Source organism: Eptatretus burgeri, chromosome 1 (assembly GCF_056783735.1).
Source record: "Eptatretus burgeri isolate ZD-2024b chromosome 1, Ebu_testis_v1, whole genome shotgun sequence".
NCBI lineage: Eukaryota > Metazoa > Chordata > Myxini > Myxiniformes > Myxinidae > Eptatretus > Eptatretus burgeri.
This window is the reverse complement of record NC_140961.1, coordinates 29,918,279-29,941,178: the sequence shown is the minus strand read 5'-3', so window position 1 is coordinate 29,941,178 and position 22,900 is coordinate 29,918,279. Positions and strand designations below refer to the sequence as shown.

General features: G+C 42.2%; 2 protein-coding genes across 6 annotated transcripts in view; one reads left to right on the top strand and one right to left on the bottom strand.

Moving 5' to 3' along the window:
* The window catches only part of LOC147034150 (52 kDa repressor of the inhibitor of the protein kinase-like), a 71,221-nt gene that overhangs the window by 10,082 nt on the left and 38,239 nt on the right, over positions 1–22,900 (bottom strand). Inside the window, exon 3 of one of the 2 annotated variants that reach the window (XM_085877394.1) lies at positions 1,119–3,429. The exons of the other annotated variant lie outside the window; for it this stretch is intronic. Coding sequence (XP_085733520.1) covers positions 1,804–2,670 — 867 coding nt within the window. The 5' untranslated portion in view covers positions 2,671–3,429 and the 3' untranslated portion in view covers positions 1,119–1,803. Of the gene's footprint in view, positions 1–1,118; positions 3,430–22,900 lie in introns of those variants that run through there. 2 annotated transcript variants of the gene reach the window in all.
* LOC147034151 (CMP-N-acetylneuraminate-beta-galactosamide-alpha-2,3-sialyltransferase 2-like) overlaps positions 1–22,900 on the top strand; it is a 239,245-nt gene that overhangs the window by 194,802 nt on the left and 21,543 nt on the right. For all 4 annotated transcript variants that reach the window (XM_085877370.1, XM_085877352.1, XM_085877350.1 and 1 more), the window contains one exon: positions 12,183–12,302. In XM_085877370.1, the coding sequence (XP_085733496.1) occupies positions 12,183–12,302 (120 nt within the window). The remainder of the gene's footprint in view (positions 1–12,182; positions 12,303–22,900) is intronic.

Here is a 22,900-nt window from a genome sequence, read left to right as displayed (position 1 = left end):
ATATTTTAATATCTAAAATTTTACTCCTTATGCTAACATTACTCTGAAGCAATTGTTCACTGCAGAAGGCTTCATAACCTTTGCTAGGCAACCTATTTCCCTGTTTGTATCACCATCTGAGCATTCCCCTCTCGCTTATTTTTGCCTCTTTGTCAAGGACAATAATAATAAACAATGAATGCATGCTCCTGTTGATTATTTATTCAATCATATCCCTGAATTTTGTTTTTTTCTGTGCAGGTATGTATAGCTTCTATTTGGTGGTGGAAGATGTGGTAATGGTCAACTAACCTACCCCTGCATGCTTAAAAATTGCAAGCCCCTCGCCTTCAGATACCCTGACAACTGACTGGTCTAAATGTGTCCTTTGTCAGGTCGACATCAAAGAACAATTGACATGTCCCACTGATGCAGGTTATAAAACCATAGCTGAGAACATCCTTCAATTTAATAAACTCCACTGCATGCCAGTACAAATAGATGTCACACGATTGGACCATGGAAATGGTGTGGAGTCCACATTTAAGGAACAGAATGCAAAGTGACATAAATCCTGTTACTTGAAGTTTGGTAAAAGTAAACTGGAACGTGCCAAGGAGCGGAAGCGCAAATCTAATGAAGATGCAACAACTTCTAAGCGGATTTTCACACGAAGCAGTACTGGAGAAGCACATACCGACATACCTGTAGACAGCAAAAGCCCTGTGTGCTTCTTTTGTTCCAAACCAGAAACAAATGAGAAACTTCATGAAGTCTCCACATTTCAAGTAGATTTCCGTGTGCGGAAGTGTGCACATGAGCTCCAAGATGAGGATCTTCTGGCAAAATTAAGTGCAGGAGACCTTATTGCCCTTGAGGCAAAGTATCATACAAGATGCCTCACCAACTTGTACAACAGAGCACGTGGAATGGTCCCGCAGGAGCCAGGTACCTCAAGTGATCAAACATGCAAAGGCATCGCCATGGGCGTCGGCAGGGAGGGGCAAGGGGGGGCATTTGCCCCCCTCCTGGAAAATCAAAAATTTGAAAAAAATTACATGGAAAATACAAAATGAATAAAATAACATAAACATTTCTCAACAGTTCATTCAGTTAGAGCAGGTTACTACTCTTGGAACAGGAATTGGAGCCGTCGGGGATCTCTTCCGAAATTGTCAATGACCCTGTTCATTAGCTCGGTCTTCTGGCTGTTCACTTTGTCGCGGTGGACACTTAGCATGCAGAGGCCGGACAGACGTTTATCACTCATCATTGATCTTAACCAGGTCTTCACCCTGCGCAGTGTGCTGAAGGACCTTTCCACTGTACATGATGTTGCAGGCAGAGTCAGTGCGATTTGAGGATAGCCTTGCGCACAGCAGGGAACAGAGTGGTCTGCTTCACCAGCTCCATCATACCCAGAGAGTTGTCATCTAGTGGCTTATGCTTCTGCACGTCATACCACGCTAGAGCTTCTTCTACAAGGTTGTCAATGCCATACATTTCCTTGACAGATGAAACGATGTACTTGAATTCATCTCTTTCTGTTTGCTGCATTTCTCTCAGATGTAGTGCGAAAATGTGAAAATATGGCGTGTTACTTTCACCAAAGTGACTTTCCAGAGACTGGATCAAGGAATCCATGTACGGGACATAAATGGTGCGGCGATAGTATTCCTCAATGGACCCTCCTACATTCAGCCGGTGGACCTGGCGTGCGCATCGCCGAGGCATAGTCAAGTCTATGCCAGGTTCTTCTGCCAAGGTTTTCACCTCAGGGATGACATCTTCTGAGAACACACGGCCTGCACCATCCCGGTGAGCTCAGAAAGCCTTCATCAACAGGTCGATGTGATCTCGGACTCCCATCATGTCCATGTCGACTGCCTGCAGCTGTTGGGTCACTGGCTCCAACATCGCTGAGTACTTCGCAATGATCTTCAGACAGATGAGGAACACTGTGGTTCCTGCAGCACACCTCAGCTGATACGCCGTCTGACGCGTACTCTGTAACTCATGCTGGTTTGTCTCCAGTTGTGCATAGATATCACAAAAGTTCTCTGAAAAGATGCGGATGCTTTTGTACTTTGTGCTCCATCTGGTTTCACACAACAAAGGTATATTTGGAACCAGTCTCCTGCGCTTGGGACTGTCACGGAAGAATTTAATGATAGATTTCACAGTTCCAGTCATATTCCTCACATCTGCAACAGAATTCAGATCATGAACCACCAAATTCAGTCGATGTGAAGAGCAGTGCACGAAAACAGCTTTGGGATAGGTGTTCCTGATACGGGCCTGTACACCATTGTCTTTTCCTGCCATGGTTGAGCATCCATCGTAGCCTTGGCCGTGGAGCTTGTCGAGGTTAAGACCAAATTTTTTTGCTTGGTCGATGATAGTATCTGCAATTGTTGCAGCATCCACCCTCTCCAGTGGAATGAATCCAACGAATTCCTCACGTATGGTGGCTGAGTCATTCCGTTGTTTCTGCAGCGCAACAAATCGTACTCCAATGGACAGTTGCTCAGTGCCTGATATGTCAGCAGTTTCATCTGCAATGATAGAGAATCCATTTGATTCATTTGCAGCTTTCACAATACTGTCTCTTACTACTTCTTCGGAGAGAACTATCAGCTCGTTCTCTACACAAACTGATGTGTATCTCGCATTTTTGCTTGCGCCCTCCATGTGATCCTTCAGGACCGTGTCCCCTGCTTCTATCCTGAATCGCAGTAGGTCACAGAGGTTCCACGATGTACTCTCCTTCCCCCTCAATGCAATGTCATGGCTGCAGCAGAACAGAATGCTGGATAGTATGGGAACAGTTTCTCTCGGTTTTGAGTAACTGCTTTGTTGACTTCTCGGTCCATCTGGCTCACGATGGTCAACTCTGGCCTTTGCACAATGGTGAGGAAATTGTTGGCATCTTGCAGTGCGCCTTTGTGCCAAGAGGAAAGCATGTGCTTCCTCGCGCACTCATTGAAGTCTTTGTATTTAACAATATTGTATTTAACTGGTTGAGGGAACAGCACACAGTATTTGCACAGAGCACCTTTCAAGTGACTTGAGTAGGCCAGCCATGGAGAATATTGGTTTATCCACGTGTGGCGGAAACAGCAGGAGCCCTGTGAATCGTTCTGATAGCTGTAATCAGTTGGTGGGACGTATGTGTTCATCAGGAGGTCATATCTTCAATTATTGGTCAAATGTTCTGTGGTTTTGACGTATGATCCAATGTCCAGATGATGAGGAAAGTCATTGGCCACTTTCGCAAGTGGTGTTTGGGGTGGCATCTGATTGGTTGCTGTGAGTAACTGCTCGTGATGTCCCCCTCTGCGCTGCTCTGCTGGTTCAGCATGCGTCTCCGATGTACCCGGGGTGTCTTGGTTGTTGTCAGTCATCAGACTTACGTTTTTTAAAGAACCTCCTGATATCCATTTCACATTCCTGAAAAATAAGAAAAATGAGGTTAACATAACAATACAAATTTAATACACTGGTCTTCCCCAGACTCTATAACAATCAAATCAAGAGCATTTAGTTTGATTATTTTGTATAAAATCCAACGTAGAAAATTAGCATGAGTTTTGTTACTGAAATAAAATAAATAGCTGCAACACAGAAGGAATGAACGAAAAAACACTATGTTCCACACCAAATATCATGACATTCGATCAATCGTGTGTCTTCTACCTGAAGAATTGTGAACATTTTGTTCTGTTATTTACAGTAATCTTAGCAAAAAGATGTCTTCACACTTCACACGGCGATCTCAGGATAACATTTCCCCTCCCCCCTGCATTTTTTTCTCCGGACGCCCATGGGCATCGCATTAGCGGAGCTGATATCCTTCATAGAGGAGAGGAGACAAGATGAGGACATTAAGGTGTTCAGGCTTGCTGATCTTACCAAGCTATACACCGAGAGGCTGGATCAGCTTGGTGTGGCTGTTACCTCACGAGTAAATAGTACGCACCTTAAAGACCGAATTTTCATGCATCTCCCAGGTATGAAAGCCTACAAGGAAGGGAGGGACGTGTTCATGGCCTATGAGGATGATATAGGCACTGTCCTGCGACAAGAATATCAGACTGGTCGAGATGAACAGAGTGTCACGATGACTCAATTTGCCGATATGATCCGACGTGACATTTTTACGCAAAAGGTGACATTCTCAGGGTCGTTTGACCAGACCAGTCAAGTGGAATCAGTGCTGCAGTCACTTTTGTCACTAGTCAGCATGCACATCAATGGGTCAAATATTAAGGATCAAACAAGCAACACAACCCTCAGTCGACCAGTGCTCACCATTGCTCAGCTGTTTGTGTTCAGCTGCATCAAGAGGTGCCGGGACTATGGGAAAGTACCGCAAGTTTATCACAGCAAAGATCGGGAGACGCCACTACCAGTCTACTTGGGACTTAAGGCCCATGCATTAACCAGGGAACAGCAATTGGTTGATCGCCTCTTTGCCCTTGGTGTGTCAGCCTCATGTGATCGTATCATGGATATAATCACATCATTAGGAAATCATGTCTATGAGTATTATCACCAGATTGGCACAATCTGGCCTCCCCAGATCCAGAAAGGTCAGTTTATCACCGCAGCGGCAGACAATATTGACCACAATCCAAGCTCAGCTACCTCCACCGGATTATTTCAGGGCACAAGTTTGTGCTTGTTCCAGAATGTTACCACCGAGAGTAACATGAGTGATAACACCGACCGTGGTTTAACCCATTCAATAGCACCTTTAAAGGGGCAAAGAATGGTGAAGGACTTACCCATCGCTTACAGTGAAATAAAGCCTACAGGTCTGCCATCGAACGATGTCTATGTTCCACTCACTGCTGGTAACCTTGCATCTTCCTGTAACACTCTGAGTAAAGAGAGGGAGAAAGAATATGACTGGCTGAGTCATGTTGAGAATCTGCATGCAGAAGAAATATCCTCCGAGTCTAACATATCTTGGGCAGCATACCATGCCAGTCTAATAGCAGAACCAGACATCTTACCATCCATCAATGCCATGCTGCCCCTTTTTGCTGAGGAGGCCAGCACCCCCTCGATGTTGCGTCACTGTTTTGAAGTTATTCAGGCAGCTGTGCAACATGTCAACCCTGGCCAGATTCCAGTGATATGTGATGATCAGCCCCTGTTTGCAAAGATGAAACAGCTACAATGGTCTATGGACAGGCTGTATGGTGAGGACAAGTTTGTCATACTTCTTGGGGGACTTCACACAGAGATGATCTGCAACAAAGTCTTGGGTCATTGGTTGGAAGGTAGTGGTTGGGTGGAAGCTCTCCAAGAGGCAGAACTTGTCACTCCTGGCATTGTGGAATCGTTCCTGAAGGCATTCCATGTCACCCGTACCCGACATGCCCACCAAGTCACTGCATGTGCATTATATGTTCTCCTGAAGAAGGCATATGATGTGTATCTCACAACCAACCCACAAGGTCCTCCAGAGAGTTTCAGCCTTTGGTGAACAGGGCGGAAGAATAAAAGTCCACAGTTCCTGTATTGGTTCACATGTCTTGAACTGGAACTGCTTGTGTTGGCATTTGTGCGTTCATTGCGTACGGGTGACTTTGACTTGTACGTAGATACACTCACTAAATTGACAACTTGGTTCTTCAGTCTCAACCACACCCATTACTCCCATTGGTTGTCAGTTCACGTGAGAGATATGTGTAGCCTTGATAGAACCCATCCTGATGTTGCCTGGGAATTTCAGTGTGGCAAGTTTGTCATGGCCAAGTCCCAGCGAAAATTCTCCCTGATCGCCATTGACCATGGCCATGAGCAGAATAACGGCGTGATGAAGGATGAAGGTGGAATAATTGGATTGACACAGGATGCTGATGCTCTTTTACGATGGGCAGTAGCAGGGCCTGAACTTGTCCACGTCATTTCTGAATTTGAGTCATCCATGGTAGGGAAAAGAAAAAGTGATAGCCAAAGAAACCATCATGAGCAAACTGATGCCACCCAGAAGCTACTTGCAAAACAGGTGAGTGCACTGGCAAATGTAATCGAGGGCATGGGGAGCCCATTTGAGGAAGAAAGCCAGGACCTTCAGAGACTGCATTCAAAGGACATAATGGACTAGCAGTCGATCGAGTGCCTCACCACTATACAATCAAAGGGTCAAGAGCAGTATGCAACGTTTGTGGACGAGCGCCTCAGGGCAAACATAAAGCCAATAACAGCCACCATCACCAGGAACAAGGTAGGACTGTTCAACGAACAAGCAACAAGGTCCAAAAAAACAGGGGCACAGGTCAATCTTCTCAAAAGTGAATCCTCTCTCTTCGCAAGGCTGAATGTTGGATGTCAGACAAGAGACGGTGACTTGGACAATTTTTTCAGCTACGAAAATCATCCATTTCCACCATCTCTCTCTTCCTATGGGCAGTTACGCTTGCCAGGGAAGAAGTCCGATCTCATAGATTGTCTTGAAAGACATGTAGAGTCTACACGTGATGTCAGGCCAGACACAGACGTGAGCATCACGGATGTTGCTGTACTCGTGAACATTCTTCGAAATGGAGGATGCAAGGCATTTTGCGAGTACGCTGCAAAGGTGTTTGTTCCACATATCAAAACAGAGCAAAATCGGGCTCTACAAGTAGATATTGTCTGGGATCAATACTTCGACAACAGTCTAAAGGCACAGACCAGAGAAAAACGTGCTACGGGCCCTAGTCAACGGAGACATGTGGAGGTGTCCAGCCCCATACCAAATAACTGGCAGCAGTTCCTTCGCTTGAACAGCAACAAGATAGAGTTGTTTAAATTTCTGAACAATGAACTGATAGCAAGTGCATCAGCAGAGCAGCCTCTTGTTGTTACCGATGGTGATACTGTACTTTGTGTACCTGCATGAGACACGACCAACATTGCTCCCTGCAATCACGAGGAAGCAGATTCCAGGATTATGGTACATGTCGCTGACGCTGTCATACAGGGCTTTCACAAGATCCTTGTTCAAACAGTGGATACCGATGTAGTTGTGCTTGCGGTAGCGGCTGTACAGCAGCTAGGAAGGATAGAACTCTGGATTGCATTCGGTAGTGGAAAGGACTTTCACTTCATCCCGGCTCATGAGATATGTGCATCACTTGGTCCACAAAAATCCTTAGTACTTCCGGTGTTTCACGCTTTCACAGGCTGCGATACTGTATCCCAGTTTGCCCAAGTGGGAAAGAAGACTGCATGGAAAGTGTGGGAAACACATGATGAGTTCACTAGAGCCTTCTTTGAGCTGCACGATTCACCAGAACAAATATCTGAAGAGACAGAAGCTTCCCTAGAGTATTTCACTATCCTTCTCTATGACAGGACATCAACATGTGCCTCAATCAACGAAGTTAGGAAGCTTCTATTCACACGCAAAGGGCGTCAGATGTCAGCCCTTCCTCTCACCAAGGCTTCCCGACAGAAACATATCAGGAGGGCAGTATTGCAAGGTGGGCACTACTGGGGGCGTACTACCATGCCATATCGCCAGTTACCCTCTCCTGCTGAATGGGGATGGACTTGCCCAGAACAGTGGAAGCCCCTGTGGATAAATCTGTCAGAAGCCAGTGCATCCTGCCCAGAGCTACTGGTGTGCATGTAGGAGCAGGTGTAAAGACTGCAAATGTGCACGAGCGCACTTACAATGCACTGTTTACTGCACATGCAGGAGAGATTGTGACAATGCTTAAAGCTATGGCGAAGGTCCAAAGAAAGTCCAAGGTGACAACATAATTGACAGTTCCTAGTTGCTGGTTGCTACTGTGAATGTATTGTGTAGCAACACTGTTTTGATTTGATATGTGGTGTAAAATACCATTGCTTTCATTATATTTCCAGGAAGAAGGTCTTCTATTGAAAACAAGACTGTTATGTTTAAGTTGAGTTAATGAGTTAAGTGAATCCCATGTTCACGGGTAGTCCTCTATGTGTACTCAGATGGTTGCCATGGTAAATACGTTACGAAGCAACTAAATATTTAATGTTTTGTTACTTTTTGATAACAATTATGACAACCTGTATAGATTATTTACCAAAACATTCCTCTTCTGTAGGCCATTAGGCAATGTGAAGTGGAAGCATCATTTACAATTAGAGGATAAATATATACGTAGACAGTTGGTATTGTTTATCCATTACCTAGCAACAAAACAAATGCAAAACAAAACAAATAAAACTAATTTGTTTTGTGGTGACACTAATTATTGTGTTGTTTTGTTTAATGATGAGACTAATTGTCTTCAAAACATGTCTACTGATAGTTCTGATGTTCTGTAACATAGCACCAACCTTTCCGAATGTAGTAAATAGGCTTAAAAAGCCCGTTGCGAGGGTAAATTTGCTACCTAGCAACCGTTGCTAAGGAACATGCTGTATTCAATGGTATGAAAATAATCAGTATGGGTTGAAGAATAATTGTGCCAAGTCTCATGCTTTTATCACTTACTGAGCAATTCTAGCTATATTTTGCACCCATCGCCTAGACCAGTGGTTCTCAAACTTTTGGAGCCGCGACCCCCCAAAAAATTTAAGTTGGGGTTCGCGACCCCCCTCCCGACTCACATTTGAAACACACTGCAGTAATGTCACGGAGCGCATAAAAAGATCCACAGTGCCTGGAGCACATTGCTCAACGCCTAGGTACTGCCAGCTGTTAAAACTAAACAGAACTAAACTAAACTAAACTGGCATCACAAATTAATTACTTACACTCTGATGTTTAACACAGTAAAAACAGCCAGCCACATTCATAAAAAAGGCTTCTGTAATTGCAAAGAGAGGTATGTAGCCTATTTATGCATGGGACACGGACTGGAAGATTGAGCGACCCTCTGCTGCAGACAGAGGTTACTATCACACATGACAGCTACCAGACGTACACAAACCTTGCATTACCGACCAAAAATATACAAAAAACAAAAAACAAAACAAAAACTAAATCAATTTGGCTTTAAGTACAGTTTTAAATTTTATTCAAGATCTGACAGCACAACTCATTGTGAAGGAGGCAACAGGACTGCTTTACAAGCTAATAGCAATAGGCTATTATCATTCATTCTCATATAGCTGGGCCTGCAAAACAGCTTTAAGCACAATGTAAATACCTTTCAGTGTCCCTACAGGCTTATTATTCTCAGTTCATTCACAGTTTTTATAACAGTTATGCCTGTTGCAGGCTTGTAGCCTATTATCATTCATCTCATTTTGCATTTTCCCCTTTATAACAACGATTCTCAATGGGTTTTCAGTTTCTTTTTTTTCAGATTGAACACAATAATTCAGACAATACTGACTCACAATAATTCATATAATACTGACTCAAAATAATTGAACACAATAATTCAGATAATACTGACTCACAATAATTGAACACAATAACACACAATAATTCTTTTTTTAACAGTTACATCTGTAAAGGCACAGGCTTGTATTGTCAGATAGTATTCACTTACTTATTTTAGTGGGATGGGCTGGGCCTGTTTCTTTGAACAAAGCAGCTGTATTCTTGGTTTTAAGCTGGAGACTGCAACACGAAGATCATCCTCAACTCTAATGAGCCGTGATCTGTATTTGTTCTTGATAAATGTCAGTGAGGAAAAGGTCTTCTAACAAAGGTATGTAGATCCAAATGGAATAAGTATATCAATTGCAGCCTTTGATAGTCCTGGGTATTCTATGGCCACTGACAGCCAGAATTCCTCCAGTGTGGATGAGGTAAAAGCGGTCTTTAATGTGCGGTCAGAGGAGAGGTCCAAGAGCGCATCCTCAAGCACCGATTACAGGTGTCGGGCAGATGCGGTGATGAAAGGCTGGCGTAACCAGTCGTTTCTCTCTGGGGTATCGTCTTTTGAGAAGTACCTATTGAAGTGGCCAAGCAGGCTTCTGAGGTGAGTAGCAATAAGTCCTTTTATTGTTTGGATGCTTATGTCAAATTTGTCCATGAAGTCCTCGAGCTCAGGGAACATTTCCACACTGCCTTCTTCGACTCGTGCTGCCCACCGCTCAAGCGTCTTAGTAAACGCTGTAACCTTGTCAGAAAGCGTGAGGACATTGGTGTTTGGGCCTTGGAGAGACAAGTTTAGACTGTTCAGTTTATCAAATATGCCTGCCAGATATGCAAGGCCAGTAACCCATGTGGGGTCGGTCAGGTGGTCAGTGAGGGGAGAGCCGCAATCTGAGAGGAAAATGCGAACTGCCTCACGCAGTTCAAAGAGTCTGGTTAAAACTTTCCCCCCATGATAGCCATCTGACCTCTGTGTGAAATAGTAGAGATTCGTGTTCCGATCCCATTTCCTGGCAGAGTGTGGCAAACAGTCTGGTATTCACCGGATGGGATTTGATGAAGTTCACCACTTTAATTGCTGTTTGGAGAACATTGCGGAGTTGTGGCTCGAGGTTCTTGCCGGCGAGGGCCTCTCTGTGAATAATGCAACGAGTGAATTTGACATGCGGTGCCACTGCCAAAACGTTAGCTTTCAGCCCCCTTCTTATCCCCTGCATGGCACCAGCTCCATCTGTACACACAGAGATGCAATTTTCCCAACTTAGCCCCTCCTCGCGCATTTTACTGTCCAGTTTGTTTAAAATGTCACGACCAGTGCAAGTTCCTTCAAGTGTCGAGCAAAACAACATATCCTCGTACATTTTCCCCTCGTATCTGTATCTTGCAAAAACAAGTAACTGTGCATCAATGGAAACATCCGTTGTTTCGTCAATTTAGAGGGAAAATCTTCCACTTTTCTTCACTCGGTCAATGAGCTGCTCTTTAATGTCATTGGCCATTTCACCAATGCGCCTCGCCATTGTGTCATTAGACAGTGGAATAGTCTCAAGTGTGCGAGCTATTTTTTCACCATGCATAGCTCTAGTCATTGCAATCGCTGCTGGGCAGATCAGGCCCTCTGCAATAGTATGGGGCTTTTTGGATTGAGCAACCAGGTATGCCACTTCATATGAAGCCAACAGGGCTTTGACAGGGATTGTAGAGTGCTCACGTACAGTCGTGTTTTGGCTCTGTAGTTCTCCCTTCTTACAACGAAAAAAATCTAATGGTTTGTCAATGTAGGATAGGTGGTTGGTTTGTAAATGTCTCTTCAATTTCACTGGTTTCAAGCTTTCGTGAGCAAGCACTTCCGAACACTGAACACACTGGATATTCCACTTCATTTTTGGCTAGGCATGTGAATCCGTACTGCAGAAAGTCAGTCTGATATTTCCGACGCTTGTTGGAGGTCAAATCTGCCACCGGCGCCTTACGTTTTTCAGTTGAACTTGTAACAGTTGGCCCACCTTCACATGTGTCGTCTTGGTCCGCATCTTGAGCTGGCAGACGTTTTTTGACAAGCTATCGATCCATATTCAGCCACCTTGCAGTAGTTAGCTAGCGCTAGCATTGACTTTTAGCACCCGCCACCGTGCTGTCTGTCTGTCTGTCTGTCTGTCTCGCACGCGCGCGCGCGCGCGCGCACACACACACACACACACAAACACACACACACACACACACACACACACACACACACACACACTAATTTCACTTGCTGCTCAAATCTGTTTCATAATGACTACATTATAACATTGGTATGGGAGATTTAACTGAAAAATCATTTTCAAAAAATATTTATGAATTTCTTTATTATATATTTGTTTGTTTATTTGTTTTGGCAACCTTCCCGCGACCCCCAAAAACAATCTCGCGACCCCCCCCCCTCCCCGCCAGATTGAGAACCATTAGCCTAGACTACTACAATTTCACCCAGGTGGAGGCCAATTAACTTGGTGTGTGATTTTGAAGGTGATTGGTTACACCTGAGATAATTTAAAATTGCTATGAGAAGGGGGGTGGTCTCTGATCCAACCAAGATATTCGAGTCTTGTATTTTTAATTAATTTTCAAAAAAAAATTGAATTTGGTTTTCACTTGGAAGTTGTGGGTTATACTGTGTAAATAAAGGTGGAAAAAGTCTGATTTAACGCAATATAATTCCAGGCTATAAGGCAACAAAAGGTGGAAATTTGAAAAGGGGGTGTAAACTTTCTATAGGCACTGTATATAGTATATACATATCTTAACTGTACTGTACTGTTGAAAGTTGCATATCTAACATCGAAAAAGTCCTTAAATGAAATTAACACTGAACGATAACAGTATTTTATTTGGTCATTTATCTCTGCAGTTGATAATCTTCAACCCACTCTTCATGCACTACATTCAGCGAAGCTGGCTGGAGGGAAAATGCCGCTACCCATCGACGGGAATCATAGCTGCCATATTTGCTCTGCATGTCTGCAACAAGGTGTTGTCTTAATGCAATTACTAATGAGTGAATTTGTGTGCCCTTTACATTTTGTGTTCCTGGATCACCCCACCCTCCTGCTCCCCCTTTTCTGTTTTCTGCTGCTACAGTATATATCCTCTCTTTATTTAGTCTCTTACCCTGATTAAACAAGTGAAATCCTTCAATACAGCGCGTGTGGTGAAGCAAATGAGTACACGAATGTTAAAATATGCAATTTATGCTTTTTCAGTTGAAAAACAATTAAAAAGCGTACTTAATATTTGAAATGTAAAAATGTTGTTATTATCGTGATAAGTACCTTATATATAACAGAAGGAATGAAATCATTCGACACAGTGTGGCAGGGGGACGCAAAAGAATGATGTAAAAAAAAAATAATCATAAAGTTAATGTACAGACAAACAAATGATGAGTAAAATGTAAGCTTTGCTGATGAAAAGATGAAAGCAAAGCTAAAATATTTGTTGAGCAAAACATTGAAACATAGTGGTTATACCAACTACATAATATTACATAATAATATAAAATATAGATGAACACATTTTGAATTTAAGCATATTTAATTTTTGCACATTTTGAATGTACAGTACAAAGTTATGAAAATAATTCAAGATGTCCCTGGTTGAAAGAACCACTTATCACTTTGCCACCAATATCTGCCATAATTGTAAGTAAATTTCAACTACTAATGCATGACGAAACACTTGTTTATGGCTAATATTAAAGAGAATGATGGCATAAGAAGAACTTGGCTTTCAGCGTTCGGCGTTTGGCGCGAAATGCCATGGTGGGCAGAAATGACGTCTTTCGTTCGTTCGTACATGAGAGGGGAGCGTTTCTTGGTTTTTTTCCGTCAAGCAATAAATTCAATAGTTTTCATATATATAACACATTAGTTTCACAAATTTCCATTGAAATACTCGGGGGTTTCCGTCAATTGTCACCATTTCCGTCTAGGTTATGCACTGCCATCTACCGGACGGCCATCATTGGCTGTCACTTGAGGCGCGTGGGGGGGGGGGGGGGACACCGGAGAAATGGTAGACACCGGGGACATTTCAAACTCGGTGCAATTGTATGCCAGCGCACGCGCTGTAATAAGTCTATGAAAATAAATCTGTTTTTTCTTGACATTGACCTCTCAACACCTTCTTTTCCTCATGATCTTTATGTCTTTTCATTTCTTTTTACCTCGTGACACTCTCTTCATTCATCTATATATTAGTAAAACTCTAATCTTGTATATATGTATGTTCCCAAAATACAGCTGAAACGGTACACGATAGCACAAAAATTTTCAGGCCACTTTACTCACCATTCGCCTGCGGTGTGCAGTATCAAGTTTCGTTCAAATCGGACAACGAAAAAACGATTTTAAAAAATCAATTCCCGATTCACTGAAGTACTCTTCGGGAGTATTTAATCAATGCAAACAACCTCATTGGTATAGTTCGCTGTAGCTATCTTTTTTCTTCTTCTTGAAATGATTTTTTATCAATCGCTGTCACAACGGGAACCCAACGGGTTCACTGGTCATCTATTTCTCTCATAAGTGTGATTGTGTTGTCCTCACTCGATTTTGGTGAATCCTTTGCTGTTTATTCATCCCCTCTTTTCCCTCCTTCCCTGAATGAACACTTCACATCCCCCAACCATGCTCACTCTTCTTTCCTTTTTCCTTACTGGGTGGTACATTGGTCATTCATATTCGTTGATCACGCATGTACAGTGTAGTCTTCCTGAAAGCCTTCCATAACACCTTTCTTCCCAATATTTATGCATGTGGTGGCATTGCCAATTTAGATAACCTCAGACAGTTTTTGCTATTGATGCAGATGCACTGGACTTCCTTTCTTTATCAACCCACATCTGCCGCTTTTGCTCATCCACGATCTTGTCAACACAGTAAACACAGTTGGTGCAAACCGCCTATTTCACTGAATGTGAGCTGTATACCTATATAAAGAGGGGCATGTACTTACTAATATAAAGTTGATGAAAGAGTAATATCAAATCAAATTGATAATAGAAAATATAAATGAAATTAGTCGAATGCAGAAACCAAAAAAAAACTGTCTAAAAATCAATAATCAATGTCACTATCAAATATCAAATACAATAAAATCATATCAATCCAGCAATTGCACTGTTTGCAATGAAATGGCACTGCCTCATGATATGAATGGAATGAGGTACAAGAAGATTTTTGCTTTTTCCTCACCACAGGAAATCCCAATGATGATGAGATGTTTGGATTTCAGAGACCCAGAAAGACAGATATGATCTGGGGTTGCCAGCCCATAAGGAAGAGCAGTACTCCATTAAGCTTTGGGTTTAGGCCTTGTTTGTTTGTAGGTTCAGAGTAATTCTGATTTTCAAGGAATGTTTTGGCACGATATAGGATGCTCATTCTCTGGCTGGTTTGCAGGCTAGTTTTTATAAATGGCCATCCCAGGCGAGGTGATGACTGATGGTGAGGCCTGCAAGTCAAAAGAGTTAACCTTTTCTCGTAGATGAAATAAATAGATAGATGGATTCATATGCCAATCTTCTTGAGTGACAAGGTGAAACTGAGATGTGCCAGGATTCAAAAAGATGTTGCATTTTTCACATAAACATTTAATAATTTCCAGATCAGCAGAGAGCAATGCAGCTCCTACCTGCCGATGGCTGGCAAGGGGAAATGTATTGTTACGGCCATGCATCTTCATTGACTGTCATTCCACCCAGATGGGTGTGGGATGAAAAAAATCTCCATGTCCGCTGGTGTAACTTGGCACGAATAGGCATTTCAGATCACATGACTGCGGCCAACAAGTTTGGCTGAGGGATTGGCTGAGTGATCCTGTCAGCGATCAGGTTTTAAAGCTATTTCGGGCAAACCCAATTTGCCTGTCTAATTGGATAATATGTCAATTATCTAAGCGATATGGAGTCCGCTCCTGATGGCCACATGATGCTTCATAAAAGTGGGGATATTTATTAAAATGGGACAAAAGAGGGAGGAAGAAGAATATGGCTGCACAGTAGCAATCACGGACAGTATGCAATGAATAAATTGATCCCACCCACACTCGGAACCACACAGACTTAATAAATAACCTTATCTCATGCACTCAGGAAACACAGGACTGCACAAGGAGACTGGTTGAAAAGTTCAGCCTTGAAATGAGCAAGATGATTTTTTTTTTGGCTTGCCGAAGGATGAACACACAATTATTGTGAGCCTCCCAGAGGGTGATAAATTTGTCTACAATTGGGTTAGCCTTCAAAGATAAAAAAAAAAAAGCAAGCAGCATGACCCTAACTGTCTTGCCACAAGTAGTGTACCATTGCCGAAAAGATGGATATGATAGCTGCAGACAGGTTGGGACAAATGTATGTACGCACGGGTGCATGCAGTTGTGTGCACGTGTGTGTGTCAGAGAGAGAAAGATTGGCATAGAGATGCACCAACTCCCAGACAACTGACACGGTGGCAGGTAAAGTCCCTATTGATGAGGAAGAGTGAGCTTGGAAAACTGATTGCCAGTAGATGCCTCCATTTTAGTGGAAAGAGGTGAATATAGAGTTGTCATTATGTGGATGTCACACCTTAAAAATTAACACAAGGTCGTTTTGGAGAGGTATGCACAGTCAGAACTATTATATTGGGCCCCGTAATGGGCCTTGAAAGCTTTCCCAATGGACATTGTGGAATGGAGTTTTAACATAGGCAGCAACACCTTCAGGAAGGGGGTGAGGGATGGTGGTGGTTGTGGGGGGGGGGGGTGGTAACCTATCTAAAGTGTAAGAGGATAGATACAAAGAGAAACCCAATATCTTGTGGAAGGAATGTTTCTTTCAAGCATTACAATTTGGAACGGTCCTCTGGAGTCTCGAAAAAGTCCCAGCATACAAAACATGAATTTTGCCTTAAATTCCTCTTCTTCATACATCTCCCTTCTCTTGCTCATTTATTCTCAATCTCCTCCATTCCTCCTCCACTGCACTCTTGTCCTCAGTTTCCTCTGGGGTCATTTATGTACGAAGTACAAAAAGGGGGTAAGGAGGTGGGTAAATAAAAAAAAAAACAAGATAAAATTGAAAAATAAAAAGGGGAAGAGTGAAATAGAAAGGAGGTTGTGTATATATATATATATATATATATATATATATATATATATATATATATATATATATATATATATATATATATATATATATATATATATATATATATATATGTAGTCGTGAAGATAGTCCCTTCCCTTTTGTCGAGCGAGACAACAGGGGCGTGCGTTGCGAGGATCTCATAGCTAGGTTTGTTTACATCATTTCTTCATCCTTTCATTTGTAACTTCATTCCTACTCTTCTTTTCTGATTATTCCTGAGGTAAATCTGAGCCACGTGCACCCTTCGCTGTGAGATGGGTCCTCAGCAAAAGGCCAAGCAGGCATTACACCCCCACCCCTCCGTATAAAACACAGCCTGCCAAACGCACTCACAGTGGTAATTTCCACCCAATGGACAGAAAACACACTCAACACGATGCCCGCGCTGAACGGAACACGTACCGAGGAGACGGAAGAAACAGCACCTTAGAAAGGGGCGCTCAAACACCACATGAGCATCCACAGCACAGAGCTCCCGTCCTCAAGCGATCCCTCAATCGAGGCCGATAATAGTAAAGTGACAACCACGCCATGTTGGGCGGGATGCAAGTGTGCAAGGCACAAGTGGCACGTTCCTTTCAACCCATTTCTGGACTAATTATATCGATCAGGTTTCGCCCTGTGCACACGATAGCAGAATCGGGTGAACAAGAGCGCTGGCCACGTGTGTAATGGCGGATGTTCGCACACTGTACGGAATGTGCTCGAAGGCAGACTGGTGCGCCGCTTGCAACTTTGTTATTGCACAGAGCGGGGCACAAATGAACACATCTTACTGTCTGTGCATTGGTTCGAAATAACATCGTACCTTCTGGCCGTCCTCGCTGGCGGCCGTGGATGTTCCTCGCAGAAGGCGAGTGTCTTGTTGCCTCTCCAGCCAGTTATTACTTCACCACCACGTTATTAAAACTTCACAGTCACGTTATTAAAAACACCTCACAGTCACATTATTAAAAACACTTCACCACCACGTTATTAAAAACACCTCACCTCCACGTTATTAAAACTTCACAGTCACATTATTAAAATCACCTCACAGTCACATTATTAAAAACACTTCACCACCACGTTATTAAAAACACCTCACCACCACGTTATTAAAAACTTCCTCACAGTCACGTTATTAAAAACACCTCACCTCCACGTTATTAAAAACACCTCACCTCCACGTTATTAAAAACTTCCTCACAGTCACGTTATTAAAAACACCTCACCTCCACGTTATTAAAAACACCTCACCTCCACGTTATTAAAAACATGCTCACAGTCACGTTATTAAAAACACCTCACCTACACGTTATTAAAAACACCTCACCGCTGTGTGATAAAAAAAACACCTCACCACTGCGTGATTAAAAACACCTCACCTCCATGTGGTTAAAAACACCTCACCACCGTGTGATTAAAAACCTCTCAGGGCCACGTTATAAAACACCTCACCACCATGCAGTTAAAAACACTTCACCAACACATTATTAAAAACACCTCACAGTCACGTTATTAAAAAACCTCACCGCAACGTTATTAAAAACACCTCACCGCTGCGTGATTAAAAACACCTCACCACCGTGTGATTAAAAACACCTCACAGTCACGTTATTAACAACACCTCACAGTCACGTTATTAAAAACACCACCACCACATTATTAAAAACACCTCACAGTCACGTTATTAAAAACACCACCACATTATTTTTAAAAACCTCACCGCAAAGTTATGAAAAACACCTCACCGCTGCGTGATTAAAAACACCTCACCACCACATTATTAGAAACACCTCACTGCCACATTATTAAAAACACCTCACCACCACGTTATAAAAACACCGCACCACCACATTAATAGAAGAACCTCACCACCATACAGTTAAAAACACTTCACCACCACGTTATTAAAAACACTTCACCACCACGTTATTAAAAACACCTCACGACCACATTAATAGAAGCACCTCACCACCATACAGTTAAAAACACTTCACCACCACGTTATTAAAAACACCTCACGACCACATTATTACAAACACCTCACTGCCACATTATTAAAAAGACCTCACCACGACGTTATAAAAACACCTCACCTCCACATTAATAGAAACACCTCACCACCATGCGGTTAAAAACACTTCACCACCACATTATAAAAAACACCTCACCACCACATTATTACAAACACCTCACTGCCACATTTTTAAAAACACCTTACCACCACATTATTAAAAACACCTCATCACCACATTATTAAAAACACTTCACAGTCACGTTATTAAAAACACCTCACAGCCACGTTATTAAAAACACTTCATCACCATGCGGTTGAAAACATTTCACCACCACATTTTAAAAAACACCTCACCACCACATTATTAGAAACACCTCACTGCCACATGATTAAAACACCTTACCACCACATTATTAAAAACACCTCATCACCACATTATTAAAAACACTTCACAGTCACGTTATTAAAAACACCTCACCACCACATTATTAAAAACACCTCACAGTCACGTTATTAAAAACACCTCACCTCCACGTTATTAAAAACACCTCACAGCCACCTTATTAAAAACACCTCACCATCACGTTATTAAAAACACCTCACCACCACATTATTAAAAACACCTCACAGTCACGTTATTAAAAACACCTCACCTCCACGTTATTAAAAACACTTCACTGGTGTGTGATAAAAACACCTCACCACTGCGTGATTAAAAACACCTCACCTCCACGTGGTTAAAAACACCTCACCACCGTGTGATTAAAAACCTCTCAGGGCCATGTTAGTAAAAACACCGAACCACCATGCGGTTAAAAACACTTCACCACCACGTTATTAAAAACACTTCACCACCACGTTATTAAAAACACCTCACCACCGTGTGATTAAAAACCTCTCAGAGCCACGTTAGTAAAAACACCGAACCACCATGCGGTTAAAAACACTTCACCACCACGTTATTAAAAACACTTCACCACCACGTTATTAAAAACACCACACAGTCACGTTATTAAAAACACCTCACAGTCACGTTATTAAAAACACCACCACCACATTATTAAAAACACCTCACAGTCACGTTATTAAAAAAAACCTCACCGCAACGTTATTAAAAACACCTCACCGCTGCGTGATTAAAAACACCTCACCACCGTGTGATTAAAAACCTCTCAGGGCCACGTTATTAAAAACACCTCACCACCATGCGGTTAAAAACACTTCACCACCACGTTATTAAAACACTTCACCACCACTTTATTAAAAACACCTCACAGTCACGTTATTAAAAACACCACCACCACATTATTAAAAACACCTCACACTCACGTTATGAAAAAACCTCACCACAACGTTATTAAAAACACCTCACCGCTGTGTGATTAAAAACACCTCACCGCTGCGTGATTAAAAATACCTCACCACCGTGTGAGTAAAAATCTCTCAGGGCCACGTGATCAAAAAAAAAATTAAATAAACCAATGTCACCCGTTGGGTGACCTGTATCTTGCCAAAAGGTGACCACGTGCGACTTCTTTAAGGTCACACTGAGGTGAACAGAGCTGCTATCAACCAGGAGGAAACTCGTTGAGGAATATCTGCCTACGAGAGATTCCGATGAGAATCGTTCTACATAGTAACCATGAAAAATATGCGTTTTCCTCATAACGTCACCAAATGACGTCATAATGTCTCAAGCTTGACATATCTAGAAAGCACTCATCGAGGTGTTCAATTTGAGGTACCACACGATATGGTTCCTAAAACTTGAAAATTTGACCTTGGGGTCAAATATGTTTGACCTCAGGCACTAACCATGAAGGTCAAGGCCAATCGCCACCAAAAATTAATCAGCCGAGCGCCAGACCATGAACAATATTCCCATGAAGTTTGAAGACGATCCGATCAAAATTACTCAAAAAATAAGGGTTTCGTCGACTCCCCTAATTTGCGACAAAGTGACCTTGACCTTCGAAATTTTATGCGCTGAAAGGGACCTCTATAGGCCTCTGATATGCGAAGTTACAAAAATTTCCAATGATAACTGTGCTCTGCAGAATTTTTTATATGTGATTACAGACAAACAAACAAACAAACAAACAAACAACAAAAAAAAAACATACAAGCTGACTAACATATCTTGCAAAAACCTCGTTTTGGCAAGATAAAAACACCTCACCACCATGCGATTAAAAACACTTCACCACCATGTGGATAAAAACACTTCACCACCAAGTTATTAAAAACACTTCACCACCACGTTATTAAAAACACCTCGCAGTCACGTTATTAAAAACACTTCACCACCACATCAAAACACCTCACAGTCACGTTATTAAAAACACCTCACCGCGACTTTATTAGAAAAAAACTCACTGCCACATGACAAAAACACCTCACCACCACGTTATAAAAACACCTCACCACCACATTAATAGGAACACCTCACCACCATGCGGTTGAAAACATTTCACCACATTATTAGAAACACCTCACTGCCACATTATTAAAAACACCTCAACACCACATTATTAAAAACACCTCATCACCACATTATTAAAAACACTTCACAGTCACGTTATTAAAAATACCTCACCGCCACGTGGTTAAAAACACCTCACCACTGTGCGATTAAAAACCACTCAGGGCCACGCTATTAAAAATACCTCACCACCATGCGGATAAAAACACTTCACCACCACGTTATTAAAAACACTTCACCACCACGTTATTAAAAACACCTCACAATCACGTTATTAAAAACACCTCACAGTCACGTTATTAAAAACACTTCACCACCACATCAAAACACCTCACAGTCACGTTATTAAAAACACCTCACCGCCACTTTATTAGAAAAAAACTCACTGCCACATGACAAAAACACCTCACCACCACGTTATAAAAACACCTCACCACCACATTAATAGGAACACCTCACCAACATGCGGTCAAAAACACTTCACCACCACGTTATTAAAAACACTTCACCACCACGTTATTAAAAACACCTCACAGTCACGTTATTAAAAACACCTCACAGTCACGTTATTAAAAACACTTCACCACCACATCAAAACACCTCACAGTCACGTTATTAAAAACACCTCACCGCCACTTTATTAAAAACACCTCACTGCCACATGACAAAAACACCTCACCACCACGTTATAAAAACACTTCACCACCACATTAATAGGAACACCTCACCACCATGCGGTAAAAACACTTCACCACCACGTTATTAAAAACACTTCACCACCACGTTCTTAAAAACACCTCACCACCACATTATTACAAACACCTCACTGCCACATTTAAAAAAACACCTCACTTCCACATTATTAAAAACACCTCATCACCACATTATTAAAAACACCTCACCACCATGCGGTTGAAAACATTTCACCACCACATTTAAAAAAAACACCTCACCACCGCATTATTAGAAACACCTCACTGCCACTTTATTAAAAACACCTCACCACCACATTATTAAAAACACCTCATCACCACATTATTAAAAACACTTCACAGTCACGTTATTAAAAATACCTCACTGCTGCGTGATTAAAAACACGTCACCACTGCGTGATTAAAAACACCTCACCTCCACGTGGTTAAAAACACCTCACCACTGTGCGATTAAAAACCTCTCAGGGCCACGTTATTAAAAACACCTCACCACCATGCGGTTAAAAACACTTCACCACCACGTTATTAAAACACTTCACCACCACTTTATTAAAAACACCTCACAGTCACGTTATTAAAAACACCACCACCACATTATTAAAAACACCTCACGCTCACGTTATGAAAAAAACCTCACCACAACGTTATTAAAAACACCTCACACTCACGTTATGAAAAAACCTCACCACAACGTTATTAAAAACACCTCACCGCTGTGTGATTAAAAACACCTCACCGCTGCGTGATTAAAAATACCTCACCACCGTGTGAGTAAAAATCTCTCAGGGCCACGTGATCAAAAAAAAATTAAATAAACCAATGTCACCCGTTGGGTGACCTGTATCTTGCCAAAAGGTGACCACGTGCGACTTCTTTAAGGTCACACTGAGGTGAACAGAGCTGCTATCAACCAGGAGGAAACTCGTTGAGGAATATCTGCCTACGAGAGATTCCGATGAGAATCGTTCTACATAGTAACCATGAAAAATATGCGTTTTCCTCATAACGTCACCAAATGACGTCATAATGTCTCAAGCTTGACATATCTAGAAAGCACTCATCGAGGTGTTCAATTTGAGGTACCACACGATATGGTTCCTAAAACTTGAAAATTTGACCTTGGGGTCAAATATGTTTGACCTCAGGCACTAACCATGAAGGTCAAGGCCAATCGCCACCAAAAATTAATCAGCCGAGCGCCAGACCATGAACAATATTCCCATGAAGTTTGAAGACGATCCGA